Consider the following 19,417-nt stretch of genomic DNA (forward strand, 5'->3'; position numbering starts at 1 on the left):
AGCGTCGATTTCAAGGGGCCCCTTCCCTCCTCTGACCGCAACACGTACTTTCTCAATATTATTGACGAGTACTCCCGTTTCCCCTTCGCCATCCCCTGCCCGGACATGACCAGCGCCACAGTCATCAGGTGCCTCCACGACCTGTTCGCCATATTTGGCTTCCCCAATTACATCCACAGCGACAGGGGCTCGTCGTTCATGAGCGACGAGCTGCGCCAGTACCTGCTCGAGAAGGGCATAGCCACGAGCAGGACTACCAGCTACAACCCCCGGGGTAACGGACAGGTAGAGAGGGAGAACGCAACGGTGTGGAAGACCGCCATGCTCGCCCTAAAATCCAAGGGCCTCCCAATCTCCCGCTGGCGAGATGTCCTCCCCGATGCGCTCCACTCCATACGATCACTGCTCTGTACTGCCACAAACGCCACCCCTCACGAGAAGATGTTCGTCTTCCCCAGGAAATCCACCTCGCATTACCGCCATGGCTGACGTCTCCGGGACCCGTCCTGCTCAGGAAACACGTGAGGAGCCATAAGACGGACCCCCTGGTCGAAAAGGTTCACCTCCTCCACGCCAACCCACAGTACGCCTACGTGGCGTATCCTGATGGGCGGGAGGACACAGTCTCAATTCGAGACCTCGCACCCTCAGGTACCACCCGAAACACCATCGATCACCATCCACTACCTCCACCCACCACCACTACCCACGACGCACCACCGGGGTGTCTACCACGAACTGACGACATGCCGGTGCCATCCCTACCCCGAGAGGACGACACGCCAGTGCTCCGTCCCACGCGAGAAGCGGCCGCGGGCAAAGAACCGCCGCAACCGGCACCACGAAGATCATTACGGCAGACAAGACCCCCAGAGAGACTTTCGTATACGAACTTTTGAAACACTTCACCCCGCCGGACTCTTTTTTTAAACGAGGGGTGAATGTGGTAAACCACTGTTAACCTGTACATGCCTGTGTGGTAAACCACTGTTAACCTTGTACAAGTCCAGGCATGTCTCAGCCCCTGGCTCCACCCCTAAGCCCGGGTATAAAGGTGACTTACCACCCTTCCCCCGGGAGCTCTTAGGATGGATTCACTAGCAGAGGCATGCTCTAGTTCTTAGTCAATAAAAGCCTACTTCATATAAGTCCATTTCGTAGTCTTTGGTATTGTTGATAGCGCATCAAGAACATCCTGTACTTTTGCAAGAGGCAGGAAAGATAAAATGTTGCAAATGGGAATGGTAAAAATCATATTGCATGAAAAATGGGGGCAGGGATAATTATCTGAAATTGTTGAACTCAATGTTGAGTCCGGCAGGCTGCAAAGTGCCCAATCGAAAGATGAGGTGCTGTTCCTCGAGCTTACGTTGAGCTTCATTGGAACAATGCAATAGCCCGAGGACACAGAGATCAGAGTGGGAGTGAAGCAGTGAATTAAAGTGACAGGCGACCGGAAGCTCAGGGTCACCCGTACGGACTGAACGGAGGCGTTCCGCAAAGCGGTCGCCCAATCTGCGTTTGGTCTCCCCAATGTAGAGACCGCATCGTGAGCAGCAAATACAGTATGTTAAATTGCAAGAAGTACAAGTAAATCGCTGTTTCACCTGGAAGGGGTGTTTGGGGCCCTGGACAGTGGGAAGGGAGGAGGTAAAAGGGCATGTGTTGCATCTCCTGCGCTTGCACGGGAAGGTGCCAGGTGAAGGAGCAGGGCTGTTGGGGGTGATTGAGGAGTGGACCAGGTTGTCGCGGAGGGAGCGGTCCCTTCGGAATGCTGAAAGGGGAGGTGAGGGGAAGATGTGTTTGGTGGTGGGATCACGTTGGAGGTGGCGGAAATGGCGGAGGATGATCCGTTGAATGTGGAGACTGGTGGGGTGAAAGGTGAGGACAAGGGGAACCCTATCGTGGTTCTGGGAGGGAGGGGCAGGGGTGAGAGCAGAAGTGCGTGAAATAGAACGGACACGGTCAAGGGCCGTGTCAACCACGGTAGAGGGGAATCCTCGGTTGAGGAAAAAGGAAAACATGTCAGAAGCACTAGTATGGAAGGTGGCATCGTCAGAACAGATGCGGCGCAGACGGAGAAACTGGGAGAAAGGAATAGAGTTCTTACAGGAAGCGGGGTGGGAGGAAGTGTAGTCCAGGTAGCTGTGGGAGTCGGTGGGCTTGTAGTGGATGTTTGTTGAAAGCCGATCGCCAGAAATGGAGACGGAGAAGTCAAGGAAGGGAAGGGAAGAGTCGGAGATGGACCATGTGAAGGTGAGGGCAGGGTGGAAATTGGAAGTAAAGTGAATGAACTTATCCAGTTCAGGGCGAGAGCAGGAAACGGCACCAATACAGTCATCGATGTACCGGAAAAAGAGGTGAGGGAGGGGACCTGAGTAGGACTGGAACAAAGAATGTTCCACATGTCCCATGAACAGGCAGGCATAGCTAGGGCCCATGCGGGTTCCCATAGCAACACCTTTAATTTGGAGGAAGTGAGTGGAGTCAAAGGAGAAGTTGTTCAATGTGAGAACAAGTTCAGCCAGGCAGAGGAGGGTGGTGGTGGATGGGGACTGGTTGGGCCTTTGTTCAAGGAAGAAACGGAGCGCCCGAAGGCCGTCCTGGTGGGGGATGGAGGTGTAGAGGGATTGGACGTCCATGGTGAAAAGGAGACGGTTAGGGCCAGGAAACTGGAAACTGTTAAAGTGACGGAGGGCGTCGGAAGAGTCGCGAATGTAGGTGGGAAGAGACTGGACAAGGGGAGAAGAAATAGAGTCGAGATAGGAAGAGATAAGTTCCGTAAGGCAAGAACAGGCTGAAACGATGGGTCTACCAGGGCAGCCCTGTTTGTGGATCTTGGGAAGGAGGTAGAAGCGGGCTGTGCGGGGTTGGGGGACTGAGATTGGCGGCCATGGAGGGAAGATCTCCAGAGGAGATGAGGTCAGTGACACACTTGGAAACAATGGCTTGATGTTTGCTAGTGGGGTCATGGTCCAGGCGGAGGTAGGAGGAGGTGTTGGAGAGTTGGCGTTCAGCTTCCGCACGGTAGAGGTCGGTTCGCCAAACAACAACAGCACCACCCTTATCAGCAGGTTTAATGATAATGTTAGGGTTGGATCGGAGAGAATGGAGTGCTGCAAGTTCAGAGGGAGTTAGGTTGGAGTGAGTGAGGGGAGCAGAGAAATGGAGACGGCCGATGTCACGTCGGCAGTTAGCAATGAAAAGATCTAGAGAGGGTAGAAGGCCAGAGGGAGGGGTCCAAGTGGAACCAGAATTCTGAAAGCGGGAGAAAGGGTCAGCCATGCGGGGTGAAGACTCCTGGCCAAAGAAGTGGGCACGGAGACGAAGGCGGCGGAAAAAGAGCTCAGCATCGTGCCGAGCTCGAAATTCATTCAGATGGGGGCGTAAGGGGATGAAGCTCAGACCTTTGCTGAGGACTGATCGTTCAGGGTCAGAGAGGGGAAGGTCAGAGGGGATAGTGAAAACACGGCAGGGGGTGAGACTGGAAGAAGGGATCGGATCGGAGGAAAGTAACGGAGAAGGTGGTTCTGGGGGGGCATTGGTGTCCACGAGTTGACGAAGCTTGCGATCCTTGACATCAGAAAGGAAGAATAAAAGTTTTTTGTTGAAGCGTCGGATGAGTCGAAGGATGAAATGGAACTGTGGACCCGGACAGCATTGAAATAGAGTGCGTCGGTGCTGCTGAAGAGAGAGGTCGAGGTTGTTCATGTGGCGGCGCATGGCGTTGAGCGTGGATCTCAAGATGCGGCGAGAGCAGTAGTTTGAAGAACGATGAATATCGATGAGATATTTGTAATCCTGGGTGGATCCAAAACATGAAGGGTGGAAGTTTAGTTGGAATCCACGTGGAATAACTCTGAACCGGAGACAGTTACTGAGGAAAGAGATGTGGCTGTGAAACCGAGTCTTGGCAGATACCTGGTCAAAAACGAGAAGGGAAACTGAAAGCAATGAAGATGAACAAGGTTGAAGAGACAAACGGAACTCCCGTCGGAGAGAAGAGCAGAACTTCTTCAAGGTAGGCATTCCTAGAAGAGAGGTGGCAGTGAACCAAACACTAATATAATTGCAAAATACTGCGGATGCCCTTTTACCTCCTCCCTTCCCACTGTCCAGGGCCCCAAACACCCCTTCCAGGTGAAACAGCGATTTACTTGTACTTCTTGCAATTTAATATACTGTATTCGCTGCTCACGATGCGGTCTCCTCTACATTGGGGAGACCAAACGCAGATTGGGCGACCGCTTTGCGGAACACTTCCGTTCAGTCCGTACGGGTGACCCTGAGCTTCCGGTCGCCTGTCACTTTAATTCACCGCTTCACTCCCACTCTGATCTCTCTGTCCTCGGGCTATTGCATTGTTCCAATGAAGCTCAACGTAAGCTCGAGGAACAGCACCTCATCTTTCGATTGGGCACTTTGCAGCCTGCCGGACTCAACATTGAGTTCAACAATTTCAGATAATTATCCCAGCCCCCATTTTTCATGCAGTATGATTTCTGCCATTCCCATTTGCAACATTTTATCTTTCCTGCCTCTTGCAAAAGTACAAGATGTTCTTTCTATTTCTTCCTCCCCTCCTAACCCCCCCCCCCCTGTCTCTGCACCTGCTTAATATCTGTTACATCTCCAGCTTTTTCCAGTTCTGATGAAGGGTCCCAGACCTGAAACGTTAACTCTGTTTCTCTCTCCACGGATGCTGCCTGGCCTGCTGAGTATTTCCAGCATTTTCTGTTGTCATTTCAGATTTCCAGCATCCACAGTATTTTGCAATTAAGTTTGTCATAGTTTCCCAGAATGCAAGGACATACTAGGGCCCATTTTCTCCCTCTTTTGCCTTGACGTGCACTTTCAGTGGGTGAATTGGGAGGCGTGTTTTAACAACTGAAACCTGTCTACAGCAAAATAAAAAACTGCTGCTGCATTGGCAGTCTCACTGAAAGTATTTCATATGGATAATGAAAATGCCCCTCTGATTAAGTACAGGTGTATCTGAGGTTCAGGATTAAAGCAGAGTAGAGAAATCTTTACTGTGTATCTAATCTGTGCTTTACCTGGGAGCACTTGATGTTGGCATCAAAAGTAGAAATGTGTTTTACACAAACTGGAAAGCAATAGCAATGTGTGTAATCTGAAAACAGAAAATGCTGGAGGTGTCAGCATGTCCCTCAGCATCTGGAAAGAGGAGATATGTTGACGTTTTGGACGTTGCCCCTTTGTTAGAACTCAAACTGTCTCCCCTAAAGTCTTAACTAATCTCTTCTCTTTTCAGCTGCTGATAGACCAACTGTGTGCTTCCAGCATTTTCTGTTTTTATTTCAAATTCCGATTGTTGATGATTTTTTTTTAATCACTATGTATTTCAGTAGTGTGTGCCAAGAAATAGAACATAAGAAACGAGCAGGAGTAGGCCAATCGGCCCCTCGAGCCTGCTCCGCCATTCAATAAGATCATGGCTGCTCCAATCGTGTCCTCAACACCACTTTCCTGCTCTCTCCCCATACCCCCTGACTCCCTTGTAGTTCAAATGTCTGTCAATCTCCGCCTTGAATATATTCAGTGACTCCGCCTCTACAGCTCTCCGGGGTAGAGAATTCCAAAGATTCACAACCCCCTGAGAGAAGAAATTGTTTCTCATCTCCATCTTAAAATGGGCGACCCCTTATTCTGAAACTATGCCCCCTAGTTTTAGATACCCCCACGAGGGGAAACATCCTCTCAGCATCTACCCTGTTAAGCCCCCTCAGAATCTTATATGTTTCAATAAGATTACCTCTCATTCTTCTAAACTCCAATGAGTATAGGCCCAACCTGCTCAACCTTTTGTCATACGTCAATCCCTTCGTCCCAGGAATCAACCTAGTGAACCTTCTCTGCACTGCCTCCAGTGCAAGTATATCCTTCCTTAAATATGGAGATCAAAACTGTACGCAGTACTCCAGGTGTGGCCTCACCAGTGCCCTGTAAAGTTGCATCAAAACTTCCCTACTTTTATACTCCATCCCCCTTGCAATAAAGGCCAACATTCCATTAGCCTCCCTAATTACTTGCTGTACCTACCTGCTAACTTTTTGTGTTTCATGTACTGGGACCCCCAGATCTCTCTGTACCACAGCATTTTGTAGTCTCACTCCAGTTAAATAATAATTTGCTTTTTCATTCTTCCTTCCAAAGTGGATAACCTCACATTTTCCCACATTGTACTCCATCTGCCAAATTTTTGCCCACCCACTGAACCTGTCTATATCCCCTTGCAGACTCTTTGGGGTCGATTTTATCTCAGGTGCGGGGAATTGGCGGGTTCCCCGAATTTAGTGATTCCAACACGATTGTAAATGGGTCTGAGAGATTGATGCAAATTTAACACAATTGGCCAATTGATTTCCAGCGTGTGGGAAGCCTTGGCAATTGAGTATTTCCAGTCAGAAAGTCGCAGAATATGACATCACCATTGCTGCTGCTTCTAAGGTCCACAGCAAGCCTTGCTTCCTCTGCAGGCTCCCAAACATCACCATTAAGATGGCACAGGAGCCTGCAGGAGCAACGGCCAGCGGGAGGGCCAGATCTGCCCCCAAATTTGATGAGGCTTCACTCCAGGCATTACTGGATGGTGCTAGGGCCCAGAGGGAGGTCCTGTTCCCTTCTTCAGGGAGGAAGAGGCCTCCCAGTCAGACCAAGGCTGTGTGGCTACAGGTGGCAGGTCAAGTCAACTCCTTGGGGCTCACACGAAGAACGTGGTTGCAGTGCAGGAAAAGAGAGCTCACAATAAAAGAGAACAAGCGAGGACAGGAGGAGGGTCACCATCAGTAGCCCACCTCTCCTCCTGGGAGGAGGCGATCCTGGGATTGGAGGATGAGGCGCAAGTGGGGGACGGACAGACGGGCGCATCACAGCAAGCTGGTGACAGAATAGTTTTCCATCTCTCATTGACATTGCATGAGTCGCTGATAATGATTCTGAAGCTATAACAGATGGACCTATGATCATCTGCAATATGCAATGTGCATGTAACCTTGACCTCACATCTCTAACTCTTTCCTCACTCCCCCACAGGACCATCGAGAGCCCCCATCCCCACTGTCCAGGAGGAAGAGTCTGAGCTTCCAGACTCCTCAGAGGAATCTGCAACCTCTGAGGGCGCAGCGTCAGCAGAATTCAGCACACCCAGCACCAGCGCAGACACTCACACCTCGGTGGGACCTTCGGGACATAGAGTAGTGTTGTCACCTGGTGTATCACAGCTCACAAGTGAGCATCAGCAGATTGTGAAAACAGGGACAGCAGTGGAGAGTGCTAGTCGGAGGGCGCAGGACTCTGCCAGCTCGGCTCAGCTGCATGTCGACCCTCTGCCTCTGGGTCCATCCATAAGATCAGCGGGGCTGGAACTCCAGGAACAGATGCAGGAGTCTCTGGCAGGTTGTCTCCAGGGTCGATGTGAGTGTGGAGCGAATGGAGGAGTCCATAGCGACCATGAGCAGAGCCTTTGTGGGGTCATTGGCGCATGAACGCATCACCATGGAAAGGATGGCAACCTCCATGGAGGAGATAAGTCGCCAGAGTATGGAAAACATGGTGAGTGCTCATAATAGAATGACATCTCTTGAGAAGCGATGGGCATCTATTGAACAGAGAAACCAAACCTTCATGGAAGTCCTTCTGAGCAGGACTGCCAGTGCAGATACGGGTCCCCATGGCCCCCTGATGTGCAGCAAGGTGCTCTCAAGCCACTTCCAAGCGCTGGCCCCTTCTGGCCTGTGCAGCTTCAGGTGGGTGAGCAGCAGCCTGGCGCTCCTGTTGCTGCTGCTGTTCCTGGTTCTGCTGGTGCCGCGGCTGGTGTTCGAGCTCATCTAATGGCAAGGGAAGGAAAGGAAATAAATGGCTCCCATGCTTCTGGTGTATGACTCTGTTGAGGAAGCGCTGAGTGAGGGTGGCGAGAGGGGTTTCGCAGGAGGTCATACTGGAGAAGTGTGTGAGGCTCCAACCTTCCACAGGTGTGGTTAGGCCTGGTAAAAGTTCCCCCAGACCTGAAACAGCAAAGTCCTGCCACCTGCAAATGATGACTGATCAAATATCCTCTTTAATGTTGAACCTGCAGCTGATAGTCAACAAACTAATAGTGTTCACGCCAGGTTTCACAGGCGTGATCCCCACCAGGCGTGTTTTACGTGGGAAAGGGGTTAAACAGGCAAGGGCCTGTTAAAATGGGATTATGAAGGCTAATTAGTGCTGTTTAAGGGCCCTAAAGACCAGTCCCGCCAGTTGTAGGCAGGACTGATTCGGGTCCATCAGACACACCTAGGTTAAAATGGCGTGGATGCGGGAACAAGGCCCGGGGGGTCCCGACCCCCAGGTTTTGCAATTTTAACCCCCCGCCCGCCTCACGGCCCAATGAAAATCGAGGCCTTTGTGTCCTCACAACTTGCTAACCCACCTATCTTTGTATCACCAGCAAATTTGGCTACGGTACACTTGGTCCCTTCATCCAAGTCATTAATATAGATTGTAAATAGTTGAGGCCCTGGCACTGATCCCTGTGGCACCTCACTAGTTACTGGTTGCCAACCAGAAAATGACCCATTTATCCCAACTCTGTTTTCTGTTAGTTAGCTAATCCCCTATCCATGCCAAAATATTACCCCCAACCCCGTGCTCTCTTATCTTGTGCAGTAACCTTTTATGTGGCACCTTATCGAATGCCTTCTGGAAATCCAAATACGCCACATCCACTGGTTCCCCTTTATCCACCCTGTTTGTTACATCCTCAAAGAACTCTAGCAAATTTTTCAAACACGATTTCCCTTTCATAAAACCATGTTGACTCTGCTTGATTGTCTTATGATTTTCTAAATGTCCTGCTTTTACCTCCTTAATAATGGATTCCAGAATTTTCCCAATGACAGATGTTAGGCTAACTGGCCTATAGTTTCCTGCTTTCTGTCTCCCTCCTTTCTTGAATAGTGGCGTTACACTTGCGGTTTTCCAATCCGCTGGGACCTCTCCAGAATCCAGGGAATTTTGGTAGATTACAACCAACGCATCCACTATTTCTGCAGCCACTTCTTTTAAGACCCTAGGATGCAGGCCATCTGGTCCAGGAGACTTGTCGGCCTTTAGCTCCATTAGTTTGCCTAGTACTTTTTCTCTAGTAATAGAGATTGTTTTAAGTTCCTCCCTCCCTATAGCCCCTTGATTATCTTATTATTGGGATGTTTTTAGTGTCTTCTACAGTGAAGACCGATCCAAAATAATTGTTTTGAGTCTCTGCCATTTCTCTATTTCCCATTATTAATTCCCCAGTCTCATCCTCTAAGGGACCAATGTTTACTTTACTAAATAAAACAGATTAAAACAAGCAGCATGTTTGTTAAGTGTATATATCAACTAAAATGTATTTTGTCTTAATGCAGTTTATCAGGATATAACAACAAGGTTCAAGCGAACAACAATCAAAATGAAGAAACAGAACTACGGTAAGACTAATGTACGAAAGGTGATGTGCATAATTAGATGCACCACACTAATTAATTAAAGTGCCCATTTGGATCACATTGGACGGGGAAATCCAATTCTACCACTTCAGTAAAGAGGATTTTGGCACACTAAATTAAGCAATGAAGTAATTTTTGGTCAAAGTCCGAAAAGTGAAAGTATCTTTCAAGTGTTGCTAGTAAACTCCTTTATTAATCCTTATATCAGAATAAGAATTGAAGATATTCCGTAAAAACGTGTGTGAAATATGGCTGGCATGATTAACGGCTCCTTTGCACAGCCACTTATCTGCCCTTCAAAACCACTATCATCAACCCCTGCCTTAAAGCATCCACTCTCAGCAGCCCTGTCCTCTCAAATTGCCATCTAACCTCCCATTCCTCCTGAGGTTCTTGAACACACCAACTCCACGGTTACTATTCCATATTCAAATCTCCTCAGTGTGGTTTCCATCCTGCCTACAGCACTACACAACCCTGGTCAAAGGCATTGTTGCCAACCCATTTGCCCAACATGACTCTGTTTCACAAGCATAGAAATGTAAATAATAACAATGTCTATCTTAGTCGTGTACTTTTCTGAATGAATGACTTATATTTATAACACGACCAATGGACGTCTCAAAGCGCTTTACAGCCAATTAAGTACTTTTGAAGTGTAGTCACTGTTGTAATGAGGAAACACGGCAGTCAAATTGCGCACAGCAAGCTCCCACAAATAGCAATGTGATAACGACCAGATAATCTGTTTTTTTGTTATGTTGATTGAGGGATAAATATTGGCCAGGACACCGGGGAACTCCCCTGTTCTTCTTCGAAATAGTGCCATGGGATCTTTTACGTCCACCTGAGAGAGCAGACGGGGCCTCGGTTTAATGTCTCATTCGAAAGACAGCACCTCTGACAGTGCAGCGCTCCCTCAGCACTGCACTGAAGTGTCAGCCTAGCTTTATGTGCTCAAGTCCCTGGAGTGGGACTTGAACCCGCAACCTTCTGACTCAGGGGCGAGTGTGCTACCCACTCAGCCACGGCTGACATGGTTTAATTTTGCCTGCTAAATAACAGACTGCATTCTTTTATTTTAGTCCATTAATATTTATTAACATGCATGATGAGTTGTAATACTCATCAATATTTCAACGAATGGTTTAATCTCTTGTCCAAGATCAAAATATGTGGCATAGCAATGTAAGCAAGCTTTGCTGAAAGCTTAAAGACAGTTTTACACTTTTTTGAAGCCTTTGGATTCAACACACCACTAAAATAATCCTGCTCTCGAGTGTAGTTTCAGTATTTCTAGTCCGCATATGTACTGTGTTTTTAACCATATTAATTATTTTTGTGCCTCAGGGTATGGACTACATTGTCATCGAGCTATCATTACAATATGCAAATTAATTGGCATTAAGGACATGTATGCAAAGGTTTCTGGATCAACAAATCTATTGAATATTACCAGAGCCCTTTTCCAAGGATTATCAAATCAGGTAAGGCTGGATCTAAAAACACATGGACGCTATTAGTCTGTTTTCAGCTTGGCCGAATCAGATATATTTAATGAGTGACATCAAAATAGTCTGGATAACTGTCAACCGGGCTTCAAATGGTTTATTAATGTAAAATTTTCATTAATCTGAATTTTACATATTCAATCTGATCATTTTGTAGTTCCCCTGTAACTCATTTGGTAAAGACAGCTTGCAGTTGAGCCATACAAAACCAGTCCCTGAGTTAGCTGATCCTGGCTGTGGAAACAGTAGGGGTGCGATAGTTGGCGTCGGTAGGCCAGGACTGGGGAACGGGGAAATCAGCCAGGGCTCCTGCTCCTGAATGCTCTTCAGCGACCTCCCATGGAAAGGACAGGTGTGGACATTGGGCGAGGAAAGCTCAGATCGGCCATGATGGTCCCTGCTGCCATCCCCAGTGGTTGAATAGCCTGCTGACCAATCACTGCCTCGGCTCATACATGAAGAATAGCCACTTGGGCAGTGTGCCAGAGGGTGACTGGTGCCTGCAAACCGTACTCCAGTGAGCATCAGTTCACTCAGCAGAGAAGGGAAGAGTGAAGGGGAAGTAAATAGGAAAAAAAATTCAAAATTTAACTTCATCTTAAACAGCTTTTCCTTCTTTGTTAAATATTTTTTAAATATAGCAGATTTCATTTTTGTTGATCCCTGTATTGTCTCCTTTTCTCCCTTTATGGGTGTCGATGTACTCCTGCAGCTGAGAGAGAGGTGCTCTGCTGCCAAGCTTCGACTAACACCTCTTTTCAGCTGGCTGCTGTGGGCGAGAGGAGGGGTGTAAGTAAAAAATTTAAAAAAAATAGGCAGGCTAGCACCTCACAGGAAAGGAGAAATAGGATTGAGCATTCTCCATGCCTCATCAGGACAGGGCTTTGTAGGGATCTCCTTTCATGTGTCCCTGGATACTTGTTTCAAAACGGTTTGAGACACTGACTTAACAGCCTTGAGTACAGGAACGATCCTTGGAGAGTTTTATCAGTCTCTTGGCCAGCTTTTTAATCTACTTTTTCCCATTCTCTGCAACTTCCATATAAATCCTTTAACATCCTTAAATGAAATGACCAACGGTCACCCTGTTATCCCATTGCTAGTAATTGTTATATATAAATATGTATAAGATGTTGGTGAGACCGCACCTGGAATACTGCATACAGTTTTGGTGTCCATACTTAAGAAAAGACATACTTGCTCTCGAGTCAGTACAAAGAAGGTTCACTCGGTTAATCCCGGGGATGAGGGGATGGACATATGAGGAGAGGTTGAGTAGATTGGGACTCTACTCATTGGAGTTCAGAAGAATGAGAGGCGATCTTATTGAAACATATAAGATTGTGAAGGGGTTGGATCGGGTGGATGCGGGGAGGATGTTCCCAATGATGGGTGAAACTAGAACTAGGGGGCATAGCCTTAGAATAAGGGGCTGCTCTTTCAAAACTGAGATGAGGAGGAACTACTTCACTCAGAGGGTGGTAGGTCCATGGAATATGCTGCCCCAAAAAGCTGTAGAAGCTACATCATTACATAAATTTAAAACAGAAATAGACAGTTTCCTAGAAGTAAAGGGAATTAAGGGTTACGGGGAGCGGGCAGGAATTTGGACATGAGTCTAGGTTCGGATCGGTCATGGCCCTGTGGGTAGCGGAGCGGGCCCAGGGGCCGTGTAGCCTGATCCTGCTCCTATTTCATGTGTCTAATTCTGTTAGATTCAGGAGATGGTTCTGTGATAGTGGATTGGCGGTTAGGATCAGATCAGCCATGATCTTATTGAATGGCGGAGCAGGCTTGAGGGGCCGATTGGCCTACTCCTGCTCCTATTTCTTATGTTCTTATGTACACTGTTCGTTAGTCCTGTATCTTTGAGGTAAAGAAGTTACAACAAAATTGTTAGCTACTATAACTTAGCTAAAAACTGATGTAGGTAGGTTGTATGATCAAAATGTTTCATGCTGTTTATTTTTATTGCTACAATCTCATAGGAGACTCACAGCGACTTAGCTGACAAGAAGGGGTTACATGTAGTAGAGTTTCGAACTGAGCGTGGGCCTTTGCCCCTGATTGTTGCCTCCCCACAAGGAGCAGTCAGGAAGGTGCCCGAACCCGAAGATGAAATTCCCGACACCAAGCTGGATTGGAGTGAAGTGAAAGCAGCACAGGGTATGAAACGGTCCGTCTGGGCAAATGTCAAGCGTACAATATGGTGACCAGCTGGTACTCTATGATGAGGCAGTTTTACTTACTGAATTTGTAAAGAAAGCTGGAGATCCCAGCTGAGAATTCAAAAGCTTTCCGCAGAGCCTGGCACAACATAGAAGGATTACCTATGTTTAACACCATCTGCCCTGATTGTAGTTTATGGGTGAAAAGATTTACTAATTAAATAAATTTTCCAATATTGTCATGGTTTCTTTATCTGGAAGAGTGGAGCATTGCAAGCATATGTTACACACTATGTTGTCTTTCACCATAAAGCAAATAAAATTCATTGTATTTCATTTCATAGAGTGCTGACTTTGTTAATATTAATGCAAAGTTAATTTTCTGGTATCTGATACAGCTGTCATGGGAGAGGGGAGTTATGCAATTTCACCAGCATTCTGAATATCATCAAAATTATACTTCACCGTGTCCACTTCCAAAAGAACAAAGTGTGCATACAATTTATGGGAGAAATCTTAGTTCATGCCCAATGGCATTTAATGCCGAACTTTGTTTTGGCTCTAGATAATATAGGAGAAAGTAGCAAAAGGATAGACTTGAGACAGAATAGATATGATGCTGCAGTGCCTACATTTTAACTGCCACTTGCTGACTAACGCCAGATTCTATTTTAAGCGTGCTTACATGCTGGTCTGTGGAGATCCATTATGTGTAGCCCATAATTGCCCTGTTCAGGAGCCACTGGTGCATTTTATTCATTTTTTTTATCAATTTTGTGCAGCGTATGCTTATTAGCAGAATCTGAAATGACTAATAATGCTTCTATAACCAACACTTCAGCAGTATGCAAACGTTAAGGGATGATTGATGTGTGACTAGTAGGTGGGTGAATGGAAGGTTACCCAGAGTTAAATGGAAAGTTGTGATTGTTTTAATTAAAACGCGCTAACGAAACACGTTTGTATAAGTTGTTTGTTAAAAGGTTTAACTGCCTTCAGTTTGCATTTAAAGCTGTAATTACCCCACAACCACAAGTACCGTAAAGTTAAACACTAAAACTTCTCGCTTTATCAAATATAGCCTCCTTGCAATAAATCTCTATTAGAATGAAATAAATCTTGATGCTCCAATTCACTTACTGTGTAATTAATAATCTAAAACTTCTGGTGACCATAGAATCATAGAGTCTTACAGTACAGAAGGAGGCCATTCGGCCAGCCATGCCTGTGCTGGCTATTTGTAAGAGCTATCCGATTAATCCCACTCCCCCCCAGTCTTGAAAATGTTTCCTTTCTAAGTATATGCCCAATTCCCTTTTGAAAGTTATTATTGAATCTCCTTGCACCACCCTTTCAGGCAATGCAGTCCAGATCATAATAACTCGCTGCGTTAAAAAAAAAATACTCCTCAACTGCCCTTTGGTTCTTTTGCCAAATACTTTAAATCTGTGTCCTCTGGTTACCGATCCTCCTTCCAGAATCCAGGGGGTGGCTCTCTGATCCAAATAGCATTGAAATCAGATTTTGTAATTCAGTCCTGTTATTCTGACCCTATGAGAAAAAATGTAGGCAGCATACAGGAAACTCTTTTTTTATCCGGCACCAACGGGACCGGCGTGGTGCCGGTTTATCAAAAAGTCCGGATTACAGAGAGGTATCATTAAAAGGTACGAGAGCTCCGTACACAGCAACAAATCCAGGCTTCCCTGTTGCTTAGCAACATGTGCAGGAACCCTGGCCACAGACCAAGCATCCCTGTTGCTTAGCAACATGTGCAGGAACCCCGATTGCACAGCCACAGATCGAGGAACGGCCACTAATATGAAGTAAAACTTACCTGAACCTACTCCTGAATTTTGCCGGTTAACCGAGATTTCCGGTTATTTAGGTGCCGGTAAATCGAGAGTTTCCTGTACATGAATGACCTCAAATTGCAGAGTTCAGCAACATGATGGCATTATGCAACTTCTTACATAGTACATTCTGGGATCTGAAACACAAACCATCTTGTAATTATAATGAGGCACGGCAACGCAACCCATCTTGGCCACTTTGGAAAAAGTTATTTCACATTTTGAGAACTAGACTTTGGCTAGATTATAATACAAGAAACTTTGGTTTATCCGGAGGTTAACTGTCCGGAATGCTCGATCCACCGGCAAAATTCAGGAGTCGGTTCAGTAAGTTTTTTTTCTTTTCGTTGCTTTTTTTTCACCAGTCAGGCTCTGCAAGGTCTAGCTAAAGCTGTTGCTTAGCTACAGAGACACTTGCAAGCTACGGCTGACTGTTTAGAAGCTGTTGCTAAGCAACAGGGTTTGTTGCTAGATACGGAGCTCAGAAGCTCCGTATGTTTTAACATTAGCGCTGGTTTGTCCGGCAGTTTTGATGGGACAGCAACAGCTCGGTCCCGTCGGTGCCGGATATCACAAAGTTTCCTGTAGTTTGAGTCTGCAATCTGCAGGACAACTAGGAATTGACATTCCTTATACAGCAAAATCTATTACCTGCTCGTAGTGAAATCTCTCTATATTAATTTTCCATTGTTCCATGATGAGCGATGGGCCTCACAGATAAATGGATGCCAGACCTCCATTTGTAGAGTTTTTACTACCAGTCTGTGTGCTGGACCAATCTCTTAAAAAGTGTTGATTCAAATGCAGCTTGCACTGAGTGTTTCCAGAATTGCAGTCCTTTTCACAAGTTGTATGTTTAATTTCTGATCATGCCCCTAATTTGAACAAATCAAGGGGTAGAACTCGGTTCTCGTTTCACACATTTTACAAGGAAAAATCCCAAATTGGGTCAGGCCATTTTTCAGGCGTCCGGAGCAGCCACCTGCAACAAGCCTTAGGCCCCAAACAGTAAATTGTTCATTGAAAGTACGTTCCCTCCTGATTCTGATCAAAATACAGAAATAAATGAATAAATAATGCACAATTTAACAGACTGAATAATCTACAATGAAAATATTTGCTTCATTTAAATATTTCGAAAGAAAGGACTTGCATTTATACAGCGCCTTTCACGACCACAGGACATCCCAAAGCTCTTTACAGCCAATGAAGTACTTTTGAAGAGTAGTCACTGTTGTAATGTAGGAAACCCATCAGCCAAGTTGCGCGCACAGCAAGGTCCAACAAGCAACAATGAAATAAATGACCAGATCATCTGTTTTAGGTGCTGTACAGTCTTAATTTTCAAGTAATTCTTGTCATTTTCTGAGTTTTTTTATCTCCAGTTAGCAAACTGCAAGTGACATAGACCACATGAGCGCCAGTGACTGAATATGTCAGCAGCACATGAACGTCAGTGGCTGAATAGGTCACGCGTGATGCTATCACACAGGTATCTGCTGAACAGAATGCTGTGCTCATAAAGCCGATGTATGGGGCACTTTTGCAACAGAATTACATTTTTCTGGTCTAAAACTTGTCAACGGTTGGTTCCTGTCCGGGTATGTTTGAGTATTTCACAAAGGAAAAGGTCACAAAGCTTCACCTTATATGGCTCACTGGAGAAAACACTTTTACTTCACAACAAACCTATTTTGTTCAGCAGAGCATCGATTTTTAACCTTACTTGATCCCTGTCTAGCTGTCTCAGAAATGCCTTGCAGTTAATGAGCACGTTGGTATTGTGCTCTTCTGACTGAAGCGGTTGCAGCTCTCTGGAAGCTCGGTTTCATCGCAGACAGGCATCATCATGACGCTCATTTAAGGTGTCAAGCAGCCAGCCGTCATTGTATGGCTGAAGAGCCCTCTGGCAGCTTTGCATTTTGCTGGTTGGAAAGACCAATTATCAACTTTGTTTAGAGTCTTTGCACATCTGTCCAAAAATGTGTGAATATGATGTCATTGCAGTTGCTGTTTGTTTCTGAACTGTATTGTCACATTAATAAAAAAGACTTGCATTTATAGAGCGCTTTTCACAATCACAGGATGTCCCAAAGCACTTTACAGTCAATGCAGTATTTTTACAGTGTAGGACAGTTGTAATGTAGGAAACCCGCCAGAGAACTTGCACGCAGCAAGGTCCCACAAGCAGCAATGAAATAAATAACCAGAGCATCTATTTTAGGTGTGGCAGTTTCCCGCTCCCTCCCCATACCCCTCAACTCCTTTGTAGTTCAAATGTCTGTCAATCTCCGCTTTGAATATATTCAATGACTCCGCCTCCACAGCTCTCTGGGGTAGCGAATTCCAAAGATTCACGACCCTCAGAGAAGAAATTCCTCCTCATCACCAGCCCCTATTACATTTTTACTTATATTTTTTTCCACCCCTTTGTTTTGGATCTTCCCTCCCACCCCCTTTCCTTGTTTTTCTCTCTCCCACACGGCAGCTGTCTCTCATCCTGCCAGTACACTTCACACCTAATCTTGCCGTCTTTTGTCTCCACTGTCCTATTACCATCTCGTCTGGTTTTGAATACCTCTTAATGTCTCTTTTACTTCTTTTGTTCTATCGCAGCCCTGCCTTCGATCTATTTTATTTCCTTTCCAGTTTGAATAAGGGTTAGACCCGAAATGTCACTCTAATTTCTCTTCACGGGTGTTTCCTGGCCTGCTGAGTTTTTCCAGCATTTTCTGTTGTTATTTCATCTATTTTAGGTGTTGATTGGGGAATAAATATTGGCCAGGAAGATCTCCCCCTTTGAATAGTGCCGTGGGATCTTTTACATCCACCTGAGCGGGCAGAAGGGGGCTCTGTTTAACATCTCATCTGAAAGATGGAACCTCTGACCCTGCACCTGTACAGTTTTGGTCTCCATATTTAAGGAGGGATATACTTGCATTGGAGGCAGTGCAGAGAAGGCTCACTAGGTTGATTCCTGGGATGAAGGGGTTGACGTATGATGAAAGGTTGGGCATATACTCATGGGAGTTTAGAAGAATGAGAGGTGATCTTATTGAAACATATACGATTCTGAGGGGGTTTGACAGGGTGGATGCTGAGAGGATGTTTCCCCCCATGGGAGCATCTAGAACTAGGGGTCATAGTTTTTTAGAATAAGGGGTCGCCCATTTAAGACGGTGATGAGGAATTTCTTCTCTGAGGGTCGTGAATCTTTGGAATTCTCTACCCCAGGGAGCTGTGGAGGCGGAGTCATTGAATATATTCAAAGCGGAGATTGACAGACATTTGACCTACAAAGGAGTTGAGGGGTATGGGGAGAGAGCGGGAAAGTGGTGTTGAGGCCAAGATTGGATCAGCCATGATCTCATTGAATGGCGGAGCAGGCTCGAGGGGCCGATTGGCCGACTCCCGCTCCTGTTATGTTGGCACTCCCTCAGTACTGCGGCACAGAAGTTCCAGCCTAGATTATGTGCTCAAGTTGCTGGAGTGGGGCTTGAACCCCCAACCTTCTGACTCAAAATCAAGAGTGTTACCACTGAGCCAAGGTTGACACCATTATAATAATGGCTATACGTGAGGGCCAGATTGGAAAGCTGAAGAGCTGTTGCAAGTAGCCCTAGAAAGTAAAGTATTCTTTCTGGCATCTATGTACTGCATAGCCCATCATCCAAGCGTAAACATACACCTATCATTACCATTCAGTCCAATTATATTCTAAACTAGGCAGAACATTTCTTAAGTTAGTTTTGCACTTAGTGAGGTTGGTTAGGTCTGTATAGTTATTCGAAGCTCAATTCTGAAATGCACCAGCAATTTTTTTAAATTGTAATAATATGGAGCACTATAATATGCAACAGGTAACGGGCAAAAGATTTTCATATGTATTCAGATTTGAATAATGGAAGTTCCTAAAACCTGATTGAGATTGGGGAGGGTTAATGGTGAAAATTTTAATTAATTTCTTTTCAATCCTAGTATAATTTCCCTAGTGAAAGTCGAGGTTTTATTTTACATTTTAGCCATGCTTCGTGCTGAAACTTGAGTGCCCAGAGTGGAAGAAAGTTTCATATTCCAGCACATTTGCTTTATTATTTATTCTTGGGATGTGGGCAGCACTGGCAAAGAAGCATTTGTTGCTTCACCAGTTGCCCTGAGGGCATTAAGAGTCAGCCATCGTAGTACAGGACTGGAACCATGTGTAGGCCACACCAAGTAGGGTAGCACGTTCCCTTCCTTAAAGGGCATCATTCTACCAGTTGCATTTTTACAAAAGGAGCTTTCTTGTCACTTGCCTGATGCCGCAGGTTACCAGCTTTACTGAATTCGGTTTCACAACTTGCCATGGTGGGATTTGAACTTGCGACCCGGGGTGCTAGTTGAGTGTGCACAGA

General features: G+C 46.0%; 1 protein-coding gene across 4 annotated transcripts in view; it reads left to right on the forward strand.

The window, feature by feature from the left end:
* mrps5 (mitochondrial ribosomal protein S5) overlaps positions 1-13,506 on the forward strand; it is a 174,741-nt gene extending 161,235 nt beyond the window's left edge. For 3 of the 4 annotated variants that reach the window (XM_085997854.1, XM_085997855.1, XM_085997857.1), the window contains 3 exons: positions 9,411-9,473; positions 10,842-10,978; positions 12,991-13,506. In XM_085997854.1, coding sequence (XP_085853980.1) covers positions 9,411-9,473; positions 10,842-10,978; positions 12,991-13,215 — 425 coding nt within the window. In that variant the 3' untranslated portion in view covers positions 13,216-13,506. Of the gene's footprint in view, positions 1-9,410; positions 9,474-10,841; positions 10,979-11,714; positions 11,792-12,990 lie in introns of all 4 variants that reach the window. The other variant, XM_085997858.1, reaches the window with a different exon arrangement.
* Positions 13,507-19,417: the final 5,911 nt, after the last annotated feature.

This window comes from Somniosus microcephalus, chromosome 9 (genome assembly GCF_052327205.1).
Source record: "Somniosus microcephalus isolate GS21.2 chromosome 9, FLI_Smic_1.0, whole genome shotgun sequence".
NCBI lineage: Eukaryota > Metazoa > Chordata > Chondrichthyes > Squaliformes > Somniosidae > Somniosus > Somniosus microcephalus.